Raw genomic sequence first — 22,541 nt, 5'->3', positions numbered from 1 at the left:
GTTCACCGAGTTTTCCGATGAGTTTTCACATTCTCCGGCGAAGGTAAGCCTCGAACCTCATCCAAAAGTTGTAGATCGTGTCTTGGTATAGGTTTGGCAGTAGTTTTGAGAAGTTTTGGTGATGTTTGGATGTAGGAATCTCACGGTGAAAGCTTCCCCAGTTTTTCGACAAGCACCACCACTTTCGAGGCGTTTTACGGCCAAACCACGGTGAGATAGCCATCGTGCAAAGTACCATTCTCTTTGTCTCATCGTGAAGTATGATTTTTGTTTTTGAATCACTTGATTTCGTTGAATATTGAAGAAGTTATGAACGTTTAAAGTTTACCCATATTCGGCGAGTTTTTCAACCTTCCCACGGACTAGTCACTTTTCAGGCCATTTTCCAACCATCTTCAGTAACCATTGGGATTCCAAATAGGTACAATCTTGTTCTACACTTTCCTAGCTTCATTTTGATATATTATGGGTCGAATTTGGTTAAGAAATGAGTTTGATACGAAGCTTTGAAAATTGCCCAAACTTCCGGCCAAAAACCCAGTTTCGGATGGGATTTCCAGTGACCGGGTTGTCCCGACCCATTTACCTTTATCCCGACCCAGTTGCCCCGACCCGTTGACAGTTGACCTTACCCATTGACCGTTGACCTGATCCCATGACTTTATGACCATTGATAGGTCAACATTGACTTTTAGGTTGACTATTTTGAGTTTCGACCCGGATCCTTCCTAAACTAATTTCGACGTCCTGATTCCAAATCCACGCTCCATTTTCCCAAATTCGATCATTTAAGTAGAGTTTTATTAATTGGTCCTTTTATGTGCTTAGATGCGTTTTTCAGTGGCATTTCCGTCTTCTATAGTTTGCATGACTCTTCGATAACGGAATAAGGTGAGTGAACCCCTTCCAAAATGCATTATTTTACTACTAGAAATGCATACATGAAAAGAATGATTTTATACGCTTTATGAAATATCATGCTTTACTAAGATATTTATGATATGATATTTGAGCTATTGAGCTCCGATGAGAAATATTTTGGAAAGATAATGTTCATGATTTTATGTGCTTAGTGGTTATTCGTTGTAACATCCCACATCGCCCAGGGGAGTGGATCTTGTAAGCCTTATATGTATATTCTCATCTCTACCTAGCACAAGGCCTTTTGGGAGCTCACTGGCTTCGGGTTCCATGAAAACCCCGAAGTTAAGCGAGTTCGCGCGAGAGCATCCCTAGGATAGGCGACCCACTGGGAAGTCCTGCTCACGTAAGTTCCTAGAAACAAAACCGTGAGGGCGTGGTTGGGGCCCAAAGCATACAATATCATGTTACGGCATAGTCAAGCACGGGATGTGGTGAGGGCCCGGGCCGGGATGTGACAATTTGGTATCAGAGCCAATCCCTGGCCAGAAGTGTGTTGACGAGGACGTCGAGCCCCTAAGTGGGTGGATTGTAACATCCTACATCGCCTAGAGGAGTGGATCTTGTAAGCTTTATATGTATATTCCCATCTCTACCTAGCACAAGGCTTTTTGGGAGCTCACTGGCTTCGGGTTCCATCAGAACTCCGAAGTTAAGCGAGTTCGCGCGAGAGTATTCTCAGGATGGGTGACCCACTAGGAAGTTCTGCTCACGTGAGTTCCCAGAAAAAAAATCGTGAGGGCGTGGTCGGGGCCCAGAGCGGACAATATCGTGCTACGGTGGAGTTAAGCCCAGGATATGATGGGGGGCCCGAGCTGGGATGTGACATTCATACTATGTGCCTACGGGCGAATGATATTTATATATGGCTTTGGTCGGAAAGTATTTATATATAGCTTCAGTCCTATGATGTAGTGACTTCGGTTGGAAGATATTTATATATGGCTTCGGTCGAGCGAGATAGGGTCTTCGGGCGATTGTGATACCACTACTAAGCACATTATATATGATATATGTTTTATGAAAGGTTTTATGGTATGCTAGGGTTTTCGGAAAACCTATTACTTATTATGCTATATGAGTTTTCTAAACTAGGGGTTAGTACGTTGAAAAATAATTGTTTTAGTACTACTTATATATACACTTGGTCCACTCATGTTTTGTTTTGCACCCCTTCAGGACTTAGAATCGAGGCGTACAATCCCAGCGTCGAGGCATTCCCACATCAGTATCTTCGAGTCCTCTCGGTGTAGGACCCCTTTCTTTGTAATCTTAATTAATAGTATGCTTTGAACATGTCATGCGTTATCACTTTTAAATTGTTAGCAGTTGAATATTATATTTTATTAAGGTTTGTACTTGAATATTATATTGTGTGGTTACGGGCAAAAATTGTATGCATGTTTCACATGTTCTCGGCATATGCATTCATTAAATGGATTATGTCACCCTCGGGTGTTGACCAGCATGTGGCCATCCCGTTGTCATTCGGACATCGAGATCGGGGTGAGTCAGATTGGTATCAGAGTATGGTTCGTTTAGAGCATACTTAGGATCTTCTTTTTACTCTAGTAGTGTGTCAACCTTGATATCATTTGGATGTCATGGCTTCCGGATTTGGTGCATTTCGGCGTAGTTGTGCAAACCTTTTTCTGTCTGACTTATCACATTCTATTTGAAGTAAAAATTCGTGTTGGGAATGTGCCTTATCAGTGATGTAACAGATTGATGGACGACTTTCAACAATCATAATCGCTCAAAAGTGCATGACTAATGCACTTTGATTATACCCGTTACATGTTTTTCTCTAGTAATTTATCAAATTTGTGCTTTATCATGTATAATTGGTCAAATAGGTTTTATATCTAATTTGTTTTAATTTTTGACTGATGGTATATTAATGTTAAGGTGCAAGACTATGAGAATGTTGCAAGGCAATTAAAGGGTGAGGCACAAGACAATAAATTGGTGATTAACTCTATGTCGGTTACCGAAAAGAAATGAAGAAAGGAGAAGGCAAAGAAGAAGAAAAAGAAACAACCAACCATTACCATTTCAATATGGCATTAAGGCGCTTATCAATGACCATTATTCAAGAGGTTTATGGGGGTTGGCCACGGCAATCTCAATATAACCATTCCCATTTTTATGTTTTGGGGGTGGGCAGTTTTTATTCTTCCGTAACTTTGAGAGTTTATTATTTTTCTATATTGTTATATGGAGAACTAATCACTCTAGCTAAGGCTAGGAGGAAAACCTTCAACTACTATGTGGTTTTATTAGTTTGATTCCAATTGCGGTATCAACAATAAACTCTTGTTATTGGTTTGTTCAAATTAATATCTAGTTTTTCTCTATTTGTCAATTGATGAATGTTTGTTAATATTCATAGGTTCAATCATGTTTTTCCTATGGTTTAGTTTCAGCAATCAGGCTTTTGTGAATTGAGATAAATTAGTAGATATCTAGTAATTTCGACGGAAGTATTTCTTAATAGCTTGCGCTAGAGGTACAGGTTATGCATGGAATTCTTCCTATAAGGAATTCTACTGAGTTTATTGGGAACAACCATATTTAGAGTTTGTATTTTTGTGTGTGTTTTAATACAATTATAATTGCCATATCATCCGATTGGATGCACTGTATGTTGCATCTTGATTGAGTTATAAAAAGAATCAAATTAATGAAATTACATATGTATGTTGAAGGTGGAACTCTAATGTCTTAGTACTCTTATATGATTGGATTTTCTTTTTAAAAAAAAATTACATCTTATTCAATATTATTCTTTGTTTCAGTCTTGATAATTCTACATTCTTTTTCAACGCTCTTTGAGGAATACGACACTCGGACTTCGAGTTTATACTGCTTCGTGACACCTGCACTTGGGTTTAGCAAGCAAACAACGAACCAATACTCTGCGACATGCGTTCCTAGGAATGCCGGGCAAAGTCGAATTTACATTGAAGTGACGTGAAATAGAAAATCTTAATGAGATGAAGTCTGGTTAAGACCAACTGAAGATCCGAAATGAGGATGTTACTCTGCGACATGCGTTCCCTAGGAATGGTGAGCAGAGTCGGATCTACATATGAGTGTTGGGAAAGAGAAAAATCTTAGTAGGTTAAGGTTTGGGCCAGACCAGCTGGAGTGTTATGAAACGATGTTACTCTGCGACATATGTTCCCTAGGAATGGCGGGCAGAGTCATATCTTTATGGAAATTGCTCAAAACATCGAAGTTCGTGCTTGAGAAAGTGAGGAAGCATTAGTTGTAAGCATAGTTTAACAAGTGTTAGTTGGTGGGATCGAATCAATGTTCTCGAACTCATTCTCATTGAGGAAATTCATGTGGACCTCAGAACAATTCTCAGTGATTGTTCTATCGATAACCTTTTTGCTTACTCTAACAACGAGGTCAAGTTCACTAAACATCAACAGTCAGCTTTACACCGAATTCTTTGAACGTTGATTTTGTTTATATTCGATGCTTTTCTCAGGAGACTCTATTACAGCAGACGTTATTCTCATCAATTTCCAAAATAGTTGAGACCGTTGAAAATTGACAATCCTCACAAGGTGTTGTGAAATATGTAATATCCTTGGTATTGTCACTTTCTATTGGCAGTTCTTAATGATTCTTTAAGCAGAGCTTTATTCCTTTATGGCTAAGGAACTAGTCAATTTTGTTTGAGTTGTTGAAGGTGAACAAAGTTTTTAACAACGTAAGTATTGTCTCACTTGATCATTGTTCTTACACTCTTTGATGACGTCGATAAATTTTGAATTCTATGTGATGTTTTATTGAATGTTTGGCTACACACTGACACAGCATGATCGAGTAACACGTGTGCCTCTTGACGGTTGGAATTGCATAAAGTGAACCATCCTATCTACAACCTTGGGCCAATCGTTACTGTCTTACTTGAAAACCTAATGACACCCTTTCTTTGTAGAAATTTTGTGGGACGAAAGTTGGGAACGAAACTTTTTAAACTCATGCTCCCGTCTTTGCTTTTCTTGATGTTGGTGGTGAGTTTTAAGTCTCTTGTTTTTCATCCTTGTCACATTTGAGGTTGTTTTCTAATGTAGCATTGGAAGGTCATCGCCTATGCTCCCTGACATCTCAAACCTCACAGAAAGAATTATCTTATTCATGATCTAGAGTTGGTAACAATTTCTCTTGTTGTAAAATCTGGTGACGTTTTCTCTATAGCAATAAGTGTTGCATCATTTTTTACCAAAGAAGTGGTAGTGTGTTTTCACCTAGAAGGTGTTAAGCTTGAGACAGAAGACATGGATGGAACTAGGGGTGGGCACGAGCTGGGTCGGGTTCAAATTTACAAGAACTGGACTGTACTCGTTGTAAATAGTAACGGGGCGGGTCGAGCCGGGTAATGAAATTTCTGAGTTAGAAACCGAACCTAACCTGTCTCATTTGAAATAAGGCGGGTCTAGCCAGGTCTACGGGTCCCCGTCTCTCTTGCTCATCCCTCCCAATCCCAAATCAAGGTCTCTGTCTCTCGACTCCGATCGACGACGATATTGTCAAACACCACCTAGATGCCCTAAACTCCACAACAAATTCAAGATCTCTGTTTCTAAACTCCACAACAAATTCAGAAAAAAGAAAGAAAAAAAACCTCATCTTAGATTTCCCACCATACCTGCAAATTAATGAAAACCCATAGGCTAGGCTAGTAGGAATAACCGGTTGCTGCATGTACTCCTTCCATCCAAGTTTAATAATTGCCACACCTTTATCCACTGATTAAACAGAACCAGAGTAAGGAATTGAAGTTCCTAGTCAACAATGAAAGAGACATTTTTCAAGAAAAACATTGAAACAAAGCAAGGAGAAGAGAAATTACATCAAAAGGCAACAATACTTGCAAATTAATGAAAACCCATCAATTTGTAATTAATACAAAGTTATAAATCTTCTCAAACCATACCTGCAGATTAATGAAAACCTAGATAGGTCCTGGGTTTCCTAAACTTCTTTAAGGAAGCAACGTCGTCAGAGTACAAGACGTCGACGTGGATCTTCCCGAGTCTGACCCGAAACTCATACCATTGGGCGTTCCCAAATCGGACCTACCCATAGAAGACCCTCACATCAAACCGGCACTAAATGAACACGAAAGACTATGAAGGGAGGGAGACTAGGATGAGGATAATTAAAAAGATAGGTCGTTGTGGTGGTCGCCAGACTCACGACGGTGGTGATGCTTTGGTGGAGAAGATGATTGACAAAGACGAAGAGTGTGGGTGGAATGGAGGAAACGCAAGAGAGAGTTGGGTTTGATTGAGACTAAGGTAAAAACTGACGGTTAAAATTGGATGCTATTATACTCGTCAATCTCGTCCGTTCATTAGAATTACAAACAGGCCGGTCCAAGTACCCGTTTTTTCTATACATTTGGACCTGGCTAGCCTCTAAAATTTCAAAGCCTTGCCCTGCCCCGCCCTATTTCTCTTTTTAAAAATTAGGAACTAGCCCATACCCTCCCTAAACCTTGATTACCCGCCCTGACCCGCGATTCTTATACCCGTTTGCCCACCCTTAGATGGAACTCATCGATGATTTTGATTGCGCTTTGAGTATCATTTTGGTCAGGCAAATGTCGTAGCTAATGCTCTTAGTCATAAATCACATGGACAGCTTACCTCTCTCCGAGCTATTCATGTCCCATTATTTCTCTTCGAGGAATTGGCTTTACTTTGGTACACGATCCACGGTGAGTATTGTCGGCTCACTTCTAAGTTAAACATGTATCGGTAGATTTTGTGTAAAAAGCCCAAGAGTTTGATCAGTAATGTGCGAGTTTGAAGGAGTAAGTGTCAGATGACATGAAACAAGATTTGAAAGTTTGAGGAGTTGGAACTCTGTTGATAAGAAACAAATTGTTTTTGCTTAAGGGTAATGAGGCTGTGAAAAAGGAAAATTCTTGATAAGGCTCACATTTCAACGTAAGCCATGCATGCTGGCAGTACTAAATTGTACCATTGTTTTTTGTCCACTTTATTACTGTTATTGTATGAATAGGATATCGTTGAATATGTGAGGAAATGCTTGATTTACTAGTAAATGGAAACTGAGGGATGGAAAGTGAGGGATGGAAGCCATCGAGCTCTCAATTTCCTTCTATTCCTGGTTAGAGGTGGGAAGAAATTTCCATGATTATCTTTTTTAGGTTTTTGAGGACCCATTGGGGATGCGAATAGAAATGGGTGAATGTCACCATAGACTTCCTGTACAAACCACCTTGTACACGTGGAGACTATGATGACGTTTTGGTATTTGTTCATCAACTCATCAACATATTACCTACCAGTCCGTGAGGACTATACTTTCGACCACTTGGCATAATCCTTCATTCTAGACTTTGTTAGACTAACGTCTCGATTAACATTGATTTCAACCGTAATCCCAGATTCACCTCCTGGTACTGGAAAACATTTTAGTCAACTTTGAGTTCGTGTTTACCTTACAACACTTCGTATCATTTCTAAAGCAGATAAACTGTTCAAGAAAACCATTCAGATCCGAAAGTTTTAGCTGAGACCATCAGTCATTCAATCACCTGTTAACACCTTATCGAGTGAATTATTACCACTGGTGATTTAATATCCCTGAGGTTATCGTTGTAACAAGTTGTGAATATTGGAATGGGAAAAATTCTAAGTTCCCGCCTATCAGATTACCTTAGACTACCAATCGAGTCGAGTCTGCACTCAACCATCTCGACTTGCCACCACAAAATCAAGTTAGGTACTCACATATGTACTTGCATCAAAGTTACGCATTCAATCCAGTTATCTTGTACTCTAGATTTAATGGACTTGATTTGACCCTTAAATTCTTGAGTGTTCTTTTAGCCTTTTCAACATAGTCTTTCATTAAATCCGAGATAAATTTATAAAAGGGGACCCTATATTTGCCACGTCATCACTTAACATTTATTTTAACATATTTTTTTACGGTTATATGAAATTGTAAACAAAATAATACTAAATTTATGATATTGAAATGTTTTAAAGATGTTGTATGAGGTTGTAATTGCACCAAAACCTGAGGCGGTAAAATGTAATTTACCCTAACTTTTGAGAAATGTTAAGAATATTCTCTCAAAAGTGTGACTCTCCATAGACTCTCTGCCACTCATCTTCTTGGCACAATTCCAAGGCCAACATTATAAAATAGGGGTGTGATATCCACACACCCTTTTTTACTTCTCCCACACCTTTTTAGTTTTCTACCGTCGGATCGGATGAATTAAAGAAGATCAACGAACAGAAATTAACAAGGGTGTGTGAGAAGTAAAAAGGGGTGTGTGGATAGCACTCCCCATAAAATATTGTGCAAAAAAGATGAGGTGGCAGAGAGTCCGTGGAGCGTCCCACTTTGAGAGACTCCTTAACATTTCTTTTAAAAGTAATGTTAGGGAGATTAAATTTGCAAATAAAGTTTTGAAAACTAAAGGATATGGAAGTTGATGATTGGTTTATTATTTATATGTTGATAAAAGTACTTATTCCTATTAGTGACACATCATTTAGTTTGCAAATTTAGTCTTCATAGTATTACCTTTCTGTTAACTTTTTCTTTTGTTTCTTTTTTTTAGTTTTTTTTTTCTAAAAAGTTAGGGATTAAAGGGGAAGATTGATTGCAACGTGTCAAAAAGATGGCAACATATGTAAAATGGGACAGGTGTTAGGTGCTCATTTGTGTGGTACATCAACTGTCTGGGTATCCAGTATCCAATTACACTTCAAAATATTGACGATTCGTATAAAATGTAGTAAAGGCTTGTGGAGTGGCACCACAATTTGTCACATCTATTGTGTGGCAACTGATCCTACTTTGTTTCCAATTATGGGGTCCACTACTTTCCTTCTATCCAGTGGGACCTGAGCAGTGTGTGGTTTATGGTTTTCCACATCATCTTGTAATTCCCTCTTGCTCCTAAGGAAACAGAAGCCATGAAATGTAAAGAAAATCCACAAAACATAAGTCATTGCCTCATCCTCTTCCCTCTTCTGTTTTCTCACTCTTTCTGCAAGTGCCAAGATTGACTCCCACAATACGCTGCCATGAATTCATAGCAAGATATTCACCTCCACCTCCATTGATGGCAATAACTACACCAGCGCTTGACAATGAGGAGAATATGAGATTAACAGGGAAGATTATTTGCAACATGTTAAAAGTGAAATATTTATCAGTTTAAAAGATAAGGCAGTAGTTAACTAAAATATATATAAATATATATATATATATATATATATATATTATGCAACGTGTCAAAAAGATGACAAATATAGGCCAAGGTGTGTGGTGCTCATTTGTAGGGTACATCAACTTTTTTCTTTTTGGGGGAAAATATCTTGTTGCACCTCCAAATATCGACGGTTTGTATTTAACAACGTAAAGGCTTGTGGAGTGGCTCCATAATTAGTCCCATCCTATAGCGTAAGTTTGACATTATCCCCTTACACTTTAAAATAGAGAAATGTTAAGTAAACCAATTTTTTTAAACCAAATTGCAAACTAAATGATAAGCTAAGACCATCTCCAACCCTGGGCTAAAAGCCAAATTACCCCCCCAAACACTCTCCAACCCATGCTAAAATTTTAGGCTAAATGCCAAATGCTATTTCTGGGCCAAATACCCCCCCAACTTTCCCCCCGGGCTAAATGCGAAATGTTTATCGGAATTTAAATTTTTTTAGATTAAAATGTTCATAAAATTAATTTACAATAATCTACATATTTATTTTTTTTTTTAAATTGATTTAAGAAAAAAATTTAGGCTAATTTCATTCTTTAATAATTCCGGGCTAAAATTTTAGGGTAGAAGGGTTGGAGCAGAAAAGATGTTTCTTGACTAAAAGCTAAATTTTCCGGGCTAAAAAATTTGACTTTTAGCCCAAGGGTTAGAGATGGTCTAAGGATAAAAAATAAGTATGTTAATTGATACTTAATTAATAATTCAATTATCTACACTATATTATTTAGTTTATAAATTTAATTTAAAAAGATTGATCTCTCTACAATTACTCCTCCGAGCTATCACGTCGGCAATAAATTTCACTGATACTGTAGACTGTAGACGTGGCAGCTCCCGTTGTTGGCGACTGGGGGTCCACTACTGTCCTTCTGTTCAGTGAGACCTGAGCGGTGTGTGGCTTATTGTTTGCCACGGCATCTTGTAATGCTCAATTGCTCCTGGGAAAACAGGAGCCACGAATTATATCTGAAGAAACCTACATAAGTCATTGCCTCATCCTCTTGCCTCTTCCACTCTCTCTCACTCAATCTGCAAGTGCCAAGTTTGATTCGTTCATTTGAGGAAGGTATGTGTTCTTTGTATCTTTTTTATTTCTGGATTTTTTGGGTGTTAAATGTTAGTATATAAATATGTACTTTGGTGTTTTTCTTGTTTGTTTTATAGATTGTTAGGTGCATTTGAGTTGCAGAAGAAACAAATGGAGAAGAAACAAGTTGGGGAGCTTGTATCGGTGACGTTCACATGGAAGATTGAGAAATTCTCTAGGTTGAGATCCCAGAAACATTACTCCGATGGTTTTAATGTCGGTGACTTTGAATGGTATGTTTCACTTTCTTCTTCAAATTATTACTCGATGACATTCTTCGTTTTCTTATTTCATTTTTTGGTTTGATTTTTGTTTATATGTGTACTTTGGTTGTTTTGGTTCTTGTATATATGTACTTTGGTGGTTTGATTCTTGTATATATGTACTTTGGTTGTTTGATATATATGTACTTTGGTTGTTTGATTCATGTGTGTATGTACTTTGGTTTTTGATTCTTGTATATGTGTACTTTGGTTGTTTGATTCTTGTATATGTACTTTGGTTGTTTAATTCTTGTATATATGTACTTTGGTTGTTCAATTCTTGTAACGGCACACTGAGGTTTTTTGTGATAAAACCCTACTTGTTATGCTGATATGTTTGATTAGTAGTTGGCTGATGACCCATCTTTCAGAAATCTTGATATAAATATCAAACCTTGTTTTTGTTCTCCTTCTGGACCCATCCAGATTAAAATAGGAGTGCGAAAATTACTTTCCTTATAAGATGTTTATGTTGTTTTAACCGTCAGGCAAATTGTCGTATATCCGAAGGGCAGCAGCGGAATCCCTGGAACGCAAGATCTGTCGATATATTTGAAAGTTGCAGATGCTTCAGCATTGCCATCTGGGTGGAGTAAATATGCCCAATTCACCTTGACTGTCGTCAACCAAGTCAAATATGATAAGTCCATAACAGTTGGTAAGTCACATGCCCTTACTGCCCTCCATCTTGTTTATTTCACAATTATGTTGGTGCATTTCTGTTGGTTTCGCTTTCATTCACGCTCTCACTTGCTCGAATATTATTATTTTACTTTAGATTGCAATTCAATCTTTGATTGCCTTGTCTGCACTAGTTATGTTTTTCGCAAGACTCCTTCGTACCAAGTGTTGTCTATCGGCTTTAGGTTTTGGCATCAGTTGCAGTAGCAATTTTTGTACTTCATGTCGCTGGAAAAAAGAATGGAAATATGAAAGTGTGTTTCTCTTGTTTGTTCTGGACATACAGCGTCCCACTAAGTCTCAGATATGATGATTGGTGGAAATTAGGCTCAGGTAAATTGGGCGATTCCAAAAGGTATTTTATGAATTGTTAAGTATGCAGTTCTCAATGTCATGGGAAAAGGCATGAAAGTCAAAACTCTGAGGTTGAAGGGTGATGGTCGTTTTTTGGGGGATAGAAACGGTGAAACTAGGAGGATATTTCAGGATTGTTCAGGGGTAGGTGTGCTTGTGGTAGAGTTAGTTTTATGTCAACTCTTTGGGCTTCGGTCAATGTAGAGTTCATTGAGTTATCCATGCATGCCAATCACCAGCATGGTTGCTGGACTGGGAAGTTGCAGCAGTTGATTGAGTGTGGTTTGAAGCTTGAATGTCTGGTCTTCTAATTTAACTTAATTGTTTTGCTGCTGTAAATTTGATAATTTTTGTAATAAGATTTTGGTTTCTTCTCCAAAAAAAAATTAAAGAGGAAGAAGAGTGGTAACTTTTACTTTCCCATAGAAGGGAGATTTATATAGTTCTTCAGAAAGCATGTCTACTTGTGTTGCCCAGACATACTAGACCACCAGAGAAGAGAATTACTGTGTACATGATAGTAATGTTGAATTTCCATTGTTATATTTCTTTAACTGCCTATGAGCTATGTTTTTCTTATTTTGATTTACAGAAACTAAACATGTGTTCTGCGCAAGTAAAAGAGATTGGGGTTTCACATCATTCATGCCTCTAAGTGAGCTTTGTGATGTCGCCCAAGGGTTTATTGTGAATGATACATGTGTTCTTGAAGCTGAGGTTGCTGTCAGTCAGGTTGACCATAGGGCCGAAGTCCAGGAAACTTGGTTTTGTCCTCCTTTAAAGCCCTCACACCATGAAGATGAAAGGCAAGGGTATTCAGATGTGGAAGCTGTACAACTTACAGCGCCTATTTCTGAACAGGTGCATGCTTTTCAGGATGCACCAAGTTCTGAACAAAAGCAAACAAATGCTGATTTTGACCAAGTTCTAATCTCTTCAGTAGCAGTTACGACACCTAGTTCTGCTCAAGTGCTGGCCTTGTGGGACGGACCAAGTGATGGACAAGTTTGGAATGGGGGTGACGATAGCCCTGTCGGATCTCCGATAGGCAATGAACATGAGCAAAAAACCTCTGCCCCAGTTGGCGAGCTCATGGATTTCAGGGGTTTAGGGAAAATAGACAAAGCTTTTGTTCCATTCCTGGAGGAAGTCTGTTTGTTGCATCCTTCATTGATCGAGTGCCAAAGGAAGAGGAGTCCTATGTTTACTGAATGGGCATTCACAGCTTTGGGCAGACTCCTGCATTTTCTAAAGACTAACAAGGGTACAGATATGAACGAGGATGCTTGTGAGCACCTTCGACTTTTATGGGAGGAGCTTGAGTCCTTCAGATTTGACTTGGCTTGGTTGGAGCCTCATGTTCAGTCCGCATTGGGAATGAAGAAGTTTGTGGAAAGGGAACTAGAGGTAAAAGAGCTGAGAAATAATATGGATGCTTTGAAGATTGAAGTCAAGAGGTTGAAGGCTAGGCTAAATTTGGCAGAGTTAGATTTTGAGGATGCGAAAAGAGACATGGGAGAGGCCGAACAAAGCTTTGTAGAAATAAATATGGATAGCGAGCTTGGTTATGGTGGGATGCATTAGTAGCCGTACTGCTTCTCCCTTCGATGTGAAAACCATACGCAATGTATATATGTATAACAGGCAAAAACTCCCTTGTTAAGGGTGATCCTGTTTGTAAGCCACGGTGAGGGAGACCCCCTCCGTTGCAATATTTGCTATGAACCAAGCCCCCTCCATCTGAACACTATCAAAATCCCTGTTGTTGAGAGCTCCAATACTATCGAGCAACCACTTGTCAACCGGTATGAGAATTTTCACCTTAATTTGACGTTGAGTATTTTTCTTGTGTGGGTTTAATTTTGATGATTTAGGCTCGTTAATTTCTTTGAAAATCTGCTTGGTCTTCCTTCTGTTCTTGCTGATTGTTTCTATTCGCCTTCTTTATCGTTTCGACTTAATTCTTGGGGCACAAGGGCCTTATGTATTATATTTCTGGGCTTTTATCGAGAGCCCTGAAAACTGCATGGTATGACAAATTTGGTCATGTTTACTCTGCTTAAAAACTGCAGTGCTTTTTATGTCGGACGGCCAGATTCGGGGAGTAAACAACGCTGATCGCTGAACTGAGCAGACTGGAATTCATCAGTGTCTAAAGTTGAAGTGACTGGGGAAGAGCTTTGGAGGAAGGGAACATTGTAAATAATTGTATCACAACGTTAGCTGTACTTGCAGTGTTTTTATGCAAATTTTTTTAATATTCATGTTTATGCAAAAGCAAGATTTTAAAGGCACTAGTCAAGAGAGGGGTAGGGGCAAGGGCCTAATGCCTAGGCGTTAACACTCCGCATAGTTCATTGTGAGACTTAACCTACTTTTCTATTTTTTACTATAGATTGGGTCAGCCTTGGCAAGTGCGAGCAGGGGGATCGTCTGGCGCCCCAAACAATCGTGGGCCCAAAATATTAGGGCGGTATATTCATACATGTTTTCATAAGAGTATACAGAGTTTAGGGTGGTATATTCATTTATGTTTTGATAAGAGTATAAATTTTTTAATTTGATTAAATGATTAAGAAGTTTAACAAGAGATGGTTTCTGCTCCTTAAAATTAAAGAGAAGGTTTTGGGTTGAAAACCATACATGTTATGGGTTGAAAACCATACGTGTGTTCCTTTATTTTCTATTTTGTATGAATTTCTTTTCATATGAGTATAAATTTACAAAATTTGGTCCAATGATCAAGAAGTTTAATCAAAAGCTGTGGTTTGTACTGTTTAAAATCAATGAGAAAGTTTTGGATTCAAAATGCAATTCATGTTTTTTTTTTCAATTTTTACAAATTTCTGTTTGGTTGTTAATATTTTTTACCTCATGTTCGAATGTAATTACTAGCTAGTAGTTATGTAGGTTGCAAAGTCTAACCATCAACAAAGAGTAATGCTGGATAGATCAAATTTTCAAATCATATGACGTGTCACCAAGGTTCTAAAAAACACTAGGCGCTAGTCGGGTAGCGGGCTGGCGCCTAGCACCTAGGCGGCCTAAGCGGATTTATGTAAATTTCTTGTATATCTTGTAAATAAGTTCATATTGACACTTACAAAAAATTAAACTTGTATGAAATTCATTGATAAGATAATAAAAGAATAATAAAATGCAAAAAGAGTATCCAACAAGTCCAAAATTTAAAAACACATTAAGCATATATGCCATAGAGCCATAGTGAGAAGTATTGTAGGATGACATACAATAAGTTCATAATTTAAAAAGAAAATTATATATGTATGAAAATATGTAAAAATTTAGGCTCTTTTTGTTAGTTTTGTATCATTTTGTAAGTCTATAAATAAAATGTAAGTTAGGCCATGTATTCCTTGTACATTTGAGTAAAAATGTTGTCCATTTATAGATGGGCTTAATGGACCCTAACGAAAAACCCAAAGTCATCCAATCCATTTATTATCCTATTAGAATTAAAAAAAACCCAAAGACACTAGTTTTTAGGCATCCCGGTTCCAATCACCGAGTCACTTTCAAAAGAAAAAACCCTAAGCTGCTTATCAAAAACCATTGCCGCCGTCTGCTTATCACCATATCTGCAATTGCAGATTCTCTCTCTCTCTCTCTCTCTCTCTCTCTCTCTCTCTCTCTCTCTCTCTCTCTCTCTCTCTCTCTCTCTCTCTCTCTCAGACCATCGTCACACCTAGAGGAGACAGGGAGACGCACATCACCCAGATTTCCCAGTGTCCGCCTACTTCTGGCTAGGCTATTGTATTTTCCCAGGCCACCCAGATCTTCCAGCTTCCATCTATCCCGCCCAGTGACCGTTTAGCCCACCTAGGTGTCCGACTTACGCCGCCTAATAGCTTTACCGATTTAGTAAACGATTTCGAGATAATCGTGGTGGCCGCCTAGGCAGCATTTTAGAACACTGCATGTCACCAATAAAAAATAATTATGTTAGTCAATACTTGTAATAATTGTGGAGCTTAAAATAATAGCAAAAATTCTAGAGACGACACGTGAAATTTTGCTCAAGAAAAATAAGATTGCCTTTAATAAATGGGCAGACTCCTTAGATATTCTCATGCGTAGCTCACATCCCTGAAGGTCTCAGCAGCTGAATACGACTACACACAATTCACCTGTCATTGGCAAGGAAAAGTCAAAGGGTTAAAAATATTAATTACCCAAATCCTATATTTAATATATTCCCATTTGAAGATTGACTCCAATCAAGTAATTAATCCAAATTCAAATCAATTAGGGATAATTACTTCATTATCTCAAAATATTATTTGGTATTTAATATCTTGAGAATATTTCTCCATAAATATTGGGCAATAGGATGCCGCCATGTGTAGGGTAAAACCCTAACACTATGGCCGGCCCTCTCCCTTATATATACCTCATATTCTACCAAATTTCAGAAGCTTTTGCGACCCTACAAAATTCCTAAACACTTTACTCTTTCAAAAAAACTGACTTCGCATCGAAGATCCATTGGCCTAACCCCCCACCCCACCTCGTGGGAGCGTGAGGCTTAGGTCTTTGATCAAATGTGTTTATTGTTTTGCATGTGTGTTGAAGGCTAGGCTAAATTTGGCAGGGTTTGACGATGCGAAAAGAGACATGGGAGAGGCCGAACAAAGCTTTGTAGAAATAAATATGGATAGCGAGCTCGGTTACGGTGGGATGCATTAGCCGTACTGCTTCTCCCTTCGATGTGAAAACCATATGCAATGTATATATGTATTAGAGGCAAAAACTCCCTTGTTAAGGGTGATCCTGTTTGTAAGCCACGGTGAGGGAGACCCCCTCCGTTGCAATATTTGTTATGAACCAAACCCCCTCCATCTGAACAATATCAAAATCCCTGTTGTGGAGAGCTCCAATACTATCGACCAACCACCTGTCAACCGGTATCAGAATTTTCACCTTAATTTGGCGTTGAGTATTTTGCTTATGTGGGTTTAATTTTGATGATTTAGGGTCGTTAAATTCGTTGAAAATCTGCTTGGTCTTCCTTCTGTTCTTGCTGGTTGTTTTTATTTGCTTTCTTTATTGTTTTGACTTAATACGTTGAAAATCTGCTTTGATTTTTTAACATCTTCTTTGGAGATGCTCTTAAAATGACACTAATCATTCGTATAGGTCCACTTGACAATACTTTTCATAATCTAAACGGATCATTTTTTAAGTTATGGTTATCATCTCTAAAAAAATTTCACTAAATCAAAAATCGTTTAGTTATCGACATGTGACCTGATAAATAGACAAACAAGATATTGTCAGTAAACAATAAAATCTTCACAATAATTCTAAACCATTTCCGATTTGAGTACATTTTTCAAAGATAACCTATGAATAATGACATGAAAAATGAATAGTTAAGGTTATGAGATTAATTTGTGCAGCACACCCAAATTAATGGTCAACGCCATGTTACTAACTGGTTAACGCTCAAGCAATAGTAGATAAACCAGCTGCATCTCGACTAACAAAACCAGGATCAGCCTTGTCTCCATCTAAGTTTAGTATGAGCATCTGTATCGCCGGTGGTATCCATTTGATGATAGGGATATGATTTTGTATAGGTCTCACATTGGTCATCCTGTTAGCATTGAAATAGTCCTTACCCACCAAAGCACAGCAATCATTGGGATCTTAGCTGGGTGGTAGGGTTTGCAATTCCGGAACAGCACGCCATAACTTTTTGCTCCATTTAAAAATTGAGTTCAACCAATAGCGCCAGCCCTCCATATATACCTCCGTCACTTGCTAAACAAAAAATACAACCAAAAATCGGAATAGGATCCTCTACGGATTCTCTTTGTGAGAATTCGGAAGATTAATCAATTGTATATGTTTATCTTATATTGTACGGTTATAAATCATTTTAAAATTTTAATTTAAAACTAAATATAAATAGTACTTAACAAAAGATGACCGCATGATTTACGATAAATGAATGTAATTTATTAATCCCTGAATCTTCACAAAGAGGATCCAAAGAGGATCCTTGTCCAATAAAGTCCATCTCAACATGACGTTTACATTTTATTTAATTTTTTTTACTAAAAGCAGAGGAGAGCATCCTACCCATTTGAATAGGGAACTTTAACGAAAAGCTTCTGGTACTGTTCACTTTAACGAAAAATCACATTTTTACACTAAAAAGTCAATCCTGGTACTATTCACTTTACCCTTTATTTTGTCCTTATCGTTAAAACTCAAAGTTTTCAAGCCATTTTCATTAATTTTCCTTTGAATATAATACTTTGAATATCTTGACAGCCATGCCACAACTAGTTCATATTATATATACCAGTATAAGTACCCGCACGTTGCAGCAGATTTTTAAAGCGTATAAAATATGCAAAAAGTTTTATACACATGTACAACCAAATTAGGGGTTCAATTATGGATTCGTATTCTTGTTTACAGTTATATTTGCACACATACACTAATCAGCACTTTTAAATTCTTCGATTGTCACTTCAGAATATCTTTTACTTGTTATGATATACATTCTTCTCGGTTACAATGTGAAAAAATAAAAGCTGCTAATGTAAGTTGTTAAATAATTAAGTAATATCACAGCTCTCAAATCCATTTAATAGGATACATTAAAAAAAATTTGCAAGCTACCTATTATCGTTAATCAGCAACTTTTTTACATACATTATTTTGGTGGCAGCAAAGGTAGATTAACAACCTTCTACAAACTTTAGTCCTTGCATAACATTGACAATAGTAATATGACATGACAGTTTTATGATCACAAAAATTTCCAGCACAAACTTTCACAACCTTTGAAAATAACAATTGACAAAAACCTGTTCAGATTCAAGATAAAACTTCTATGACACTCACATGATAAATCTGCCATTCATCAAGTAGCATTCTTGGAAAAAAAAAATGACAAGCATTAGATCCCGAGCCCATGCCCAAGCTCTCATTTCAAAGACCAATAGATGATGCTGCACCAAGAGCCAGCCACCAGAGTCCAAAATGCAGACAACGAATAAGCTCCTGGATATGCTGCATTTTGATTAATTATAAAATCAATAAAGGAAAGTCCAAAAGTACATCAACATTATGCAAGAAACATGCCCGATAATGCATATATAATGCAACATTCATGGGAAATCTTTATCCCAGCAACTCATACAAACAATATTAAGTAAACTATATTAACAAATAACGGTTATCTAACTCAAAATCTAAATGCAACTGAACAAAAATGTCGCCCTGCGAGTAAATACCTCTTGTTGAGGTCCACCAACTGTCGCAGTGATCACTCCTATACCTCCTGCTAACATAATTAGAAGCAGAAACCAACCACCTCTCGCCATAAAACGCCGAACATATTGGCCAATAGCCAAATTGAAATACTTTAAATGTCTTTAACGGCTGTGTTGCAAGTGTTAAATTTTCTAGTTCCTGGTGATGCTTCAAACGGAGTCCTGCGAAATTCAAAGATTACATACAACCTTCAGATTTTCAATCTGAAAATTGAAAAAATTAAACTACTTTCCTCAATTGTAATTTGATTAAACATTTAAAGAGTTAAAATAATCAAACTTTTTGTTCCTCCTCCTCCTCCTCCTCCTTGATCAATATTCCTCAATGTATCAATGTTTGCCTCTAACTTAGAACAACTTGTCAAAAGAGCAGCTCATCGCCGATCGATCGCCGTCGGAAAGCGCTCTCTCTCCTCCGTCTCTCTGTGTTTCTCTTCTGAGACTGAAATTTGAAGACGGTTTCGAAGTTCGATTAAGTGTGGGAATTCGCTTTGTTGATTTGAGGGAATTAGGTTTTCTCCGATTTATTGGTTTGAGGTTTCAAATATTTGTTCTGTTAACTGTGAGCAACAGAGCTAAAGTGGACGATGTTTTGCCAGATGAGGCGAGGAGGCAGAGGGGAAGAAGCGGTGAAGATCCACGCGTCACCATTCTGCTCTCCGTTTGACAGCAAAGCAACCGTGGCAAAGTTGAAATAACAGCAAAAAAAGAGGGGTACCGGTTTTAGTATATATAGATAATATAAAGAACAAGTTTCGGCTGCGTGATAATTTGGTGTTTTCTTGTTTAGTTTGTTGCTTTTGAGTTGCATAATAAAATGGAGAAAAAGCAAGTTGGGGAGCTTGTATCTGTAACCTTCACATGGAGGATTGAAAAATTTTCAAGGTTGAGACCCCAGAAGCATTACTCTGAGAGTTTCGTGGTCGGTGATTTTAAATGGTACGTATGTTTTAGTTTCTCCTCCGAATGAATCAATGATATTCTTCAGTTTCTTATTTCCCTATTTTTCTATTTGACCAAAAATATAAAATAAAAAAAATACAACAAAGATCAACCACATGTCAAAGTTTAATCTAGAAATTACTGAACAAGAAGAAGTACTAAACCAGATATGATAACCAAAAGTAGCAAAGCCATCATGTTCGCTTTCAGATAGATGCATGTAATAATAATATGAAAATTTTACTTGAGAAGATGCTAAATCATTTAGCCTAAATGTCTTCTTTTTTATTTTTTTTATTTTTTATTTTTTTATCGATTGTTTATCTCAGGCAGATCGTTGTATATCCAAAGGGAAGCAGTGGAAATCCCGGAAAGCACGACCTGTCGATATATTTGAATGTCGCAGATGCTACAACATTGCCATCTGGGTGGAGCAGATATGCCCAATTCACCTTGACCGTTGTCAATCAACTTGACAGTGATAAGTCCATAACAGTTGGTAATTTATTTACACTCCACACTCTTCATCTTGTCTATTTCACGTTTGTGCACTTGTTGGTGTTTCTGTCACTCAATCCTAGATTGCATTCTATGCAGTTTTTACTTTTCATTTTTCACAAGACTCCGTACCAAACAATTGTCTTAGGTTATGGCGTCCGTTGCGGTAGCAATTTTTCTATGACAGAAATGTTTTGTAATCCGCCGTTGTTTGATTGTACAGAAACTAAACATGTCTTCAGCGCAAGTAAAAGTGATTGGGGCTTCACATCATTCATGCCTCTAAGTGAGCTTTCTGATTGCACCGAAGGATTTCTTGTGAATGATGCATGTGTTCTGGAAGCCGAGGTTGCTGTAAGTCAGGTTGACTACACGAGTGCTTCTGAAGTCCATGAAACGTGGTTTTTTACACCTATAAAACCCTCAGAGAACGAAAATGAAAGGCAAGGACATTCAAATGTGGACGCGGTGCAATTTCCACAGGTGCTTGCTTTTCTGGATTCACCAAGTTCTGAACAAAAGCAAACAAATGCTGATTCGTTGCAAGCTCCAATCTCTTCAAAAGCACTTACGACATCCAGTTCTTATCAAGTGCTTGCTTTCCAGGAAGAACCAAGCTCTGAACAATATTGCCCTGAGCCTAACGATAGCCCTGTTGAATCTCCCATAGTCAAGGAACATGAGCTAGCACGGTCCACCCCACTTGGTGAGCTCATGGATTTCCGGGGTTTAGGGAATATAGACAAAGATTATGTTCCATTTCTAGAGGAAGTCTGTTTGTTGCATCCTTCATTGATCGAGTGCCAAAGGAAGAGAAGTCGTGTGTTTACTGAATGGGCATTCACAGCTTTGGGTAGACTCCTGCACTTTTTGAAGACTACAAAGGGTAAGGATATGATCGAGGATCCCTGTGAGGAGCACCTTCAACTTTTATGGGAGGAGCTCGGAACCTTCAAATTTGACTTGGCTTGGTTGGAGCCTCATGTTCAGTCTGCTTTGGGTATGAAGAAGTTTGGGGAAAGGGAACGGCATGTAACGGAGCTGAGAAATAATGTGGATGCTTTGGATATTGAGATCAAGAGGTTGAAGGCTTGGCTAACTGTTGCGGAGGTAGAATTTGTGGTTGCGAAAACAGACATGGGAGAGGCAGAAGAAAGCTTTGTTGCAATAAATATGGATAGTGAGCTCGGTTATGGCGGGAGGCATTAGCCGTCCTTGCAGAATTCTCTCTTTTATACGAAAAAACACATGCAATCTATGTATTACAGGTCAAACTCCCTTGCATGTTAAGGATGAATGTGATCATGTTTCTTAACAATGGAGCGGGAAAGCCCCGCCATTTCAGTTTTTGTTCTGAATCAAACTCCTCCAGCTGAAGGTCAGTAGCGATGATTCCGGGTTTTATTGTAATGATTGTCGTTTCTTGCTTGTAGTACTAGCTAGGTTTATTGTAGCAGCTATTGTAGCTTAAACTATAATTAGGTCTGGTATTTTGTATAAAGCCTTAGTTATTTTGGCATTATGTCTTGTATTCTAGTTAGGTGCATCAGCTCATGTGCAAGACAGCTTGTGGCTTTTCAATCAGCCCAAAGACGAACTAGGGTTTGCCCTGATAGATAATCGCTTGTCATGTGGAATTGATTGTGTATGTATCTATAATTGTGGTCTATGATGAGTTGTTGTACATGTTTGATGTGTGATAATGAGAATGCACTATGTAGCAGTGTAGTACATGGATGGTCCTGCCTGGTTAATTTGCACTAGGGAACTATACTATTATATGTATTCTATGGCCCTGCCTATTGAATCCGCATTGGGAGACGACATTATTATATGTATGCGTATGGTTCTGCCTCGTTAATCCATATTGGGAACCATACGTATTCAAAGGTGACTCTGCTTGGTTAATCCGCATTGGAGATTCACTAACTAGTGTTATAGGAAATGGTCTTGCTTGTTTAATCCGGATTGAGGGACCACACTAATAGTTGTATGCCTATGGTTTTGTCTGATTCATCCGCATTGAGCAACCATATGCATTCTAGGAGTGGTTTAGTTGAGTTGGTCTGAAACCCTACATTTTGGATTTCATTGAGTTGGTTAGGAATTCCACTTCTGATTCGGTTCCATTAAGTTGGATCCGAATCCCGCTTGTGTTTTTCGTATTGTACCAAGATTCTGCTACATGGCAG

At 38.1% G+C, this 22,541-nt stretch overlaps 3 protein-coding genes and 1 long non-coding RNA gene across 10 annotated transcripts in view; 3 read left to right on the top strand and 1 right to left on the bottom strand.

The window, feature by feature from the left end:
• LOC126630400 (MATH domain and coiled-coil domain-containing protein At3g58210-like) overlaps positions 1-14,187 on the top strand; it is a 122,749-nt gene extending 108,562 nt beyond the window's left edge. For both annotated transcript variants that reach the window (XR_007625988.1, XR_007625987.1), the window contains one exon: positions 13,934-14,187. The gene's annotated coding sequence lies outside the window, so the exon portion shown is untranslated. The remainder of the gene's footprint in view (positions 1-13,933) is intronic.
• LOC126630399 (uncharacterized) lies at positions 10,114-13,889 on the top strand. Of its 4 annotated transcripts, none has more exons than XR_007625986.1 (5): positions 10,114-10,280; positions 10,379-10,534; positions 11,053-11,222; positions 12,192-13,404; positions 13,695-13,889. XR_007625986.1 is itself a non-coding variant. In XM_050300520.1 (4 exons), the coding sequence occupies exons 2-4, from the start codon at positions 10,413-10,415 to the stop codon at positions 13,181-13,183; spliced, it is 1,284 nt and encodes a 427-aa protein (XP_050156477.1). In that variant the 5' UTR covers positions 10,114-10,280; positions 10,379-10,412; the 3' UTR covers positions 13,184-13,446. The 4 variants fall into 4 exon arrangements, 1 of the variants encoding a protein (XP_050156477.1); XR_007625984.1 differs by having other exon boundaries at positions 13,672-13,889; XR_007625985.1 differs by having other exon boundaries at positions 10,149-10,280; positions 10,404-10,534; positions 13,672-13,889.
• Positions 14,188-18,305: 4,118 nt separating the features above from the next.
• Positions 18,306-19,448, bottom strand: LOC126627873 (uncharacterized). 2 transcript variants are annotated; one of them, XR_007625156.1, is made up of 3 exons: positions 19,190-19,448; positions 18,871-19,071; positions 18,306-18,646 (listed from the first exon to the last, which is right to left on the bottom strand). It is a non-coding gene; the product is annotated as an uncharacterized LOC126627873 (long non-coding RNA). The 2 variants fall into 2 exon arrangements; XR_007625157.1 differs by lacking the exon at positions 19,190-19,448 and having other exon boundaries at positions 18,871-19,140.
• A 158-nt stretch (positions 19,449-19,606) lies between these two features.
• On the top strand, positions 19,607-21,698 carry LOC126627872 (uncharacterized). Of its 2 annotated transcripts, none has more exons than XM_050297447.1 (3): positions 19,607-19,848; positions 20,181-20,350; positions 20,573-21,698. In XM_050297447.1, the coding sequence occupies exons 1-3, from the start codon at positions 19,727-19,729 to the stop codon at positions 21,556-21,558; spliced, it is 1,278 nt and encodes a 425-aa protein (XP_050153404.1). In that variant the 5' UTR covers positions 19,607-19,726; the 3' UTR covers positions 21,559-21,698. The 2 variants fall into 2 exon arrangements, with proteins under 2 accessions (XP_050153404.1, XP_050153405.1); XM_050297448.1 differs by having other exon boundaries at positions 19,751-19,848; positions 20,185-20,350.
• The last annotated feature ends 843 nt before the right edge of the window (positions 21,699-22,541 follow it).

Source organism: Malus sylvestris, chromosome 7 (genome assembly GCF_916048215.2).
Source record: "Malus sylvestris chromosome 7, drMalSylv7.2, whole genome shotgun sequence".
NCBI lineage: Eukaryota > Viridiplantae > Streptophyta > Magnoliopsida > Rosales > Rosaceae > Malus > Malus sylvestris.
Note: the sequence above shows the minus strand (reverse complement) of the source record. Positions and strands in the feature narration are given on the sequence as shown.

Coding starts and splice junctions, on each gene's coding strand:
- LOC126627872 (XM_050297447.1), top strand. CDS start 19,727: ATGGAGAAAAAGCAAGTTGGGGAGCTTGTATCTGTAACCTTCACATGG. Junction 19,849..20,180: donor GTGGTCGGTGATTTTAAATG/GTACGTATGTTT, acceptor TGTTTATCTCAG/GCAGATCGTTGTATATCCAA. Junction 20,351..20,572: donor TGATAAGTCCATAACAGTTG/GTAATTTATTTA, acceptor TTGATTGTACAG/AAACTAAACATGTCTTCAGC.
- LOC126630399 (XM_050300520.1), top strand. CDS start 10,413: ATGGAGAAGAAACAAGTTGGGGAGCTTGTATCGGTGACGTTCACATGG. Junction 10,535..11,052: donor AATGTCGGTGACTTTGAATG/GTATGTTTCACT, acceptor TTTAACCGTCAG/GCAAATTGTCGTATATCCGA. Junction 11,223..12,191: donor TGATAAGTCCATAACAGTTG/GTAAGTCACATG, acceptor TTTGATTTACAG/AAACTAAACATGTGTTCTGC.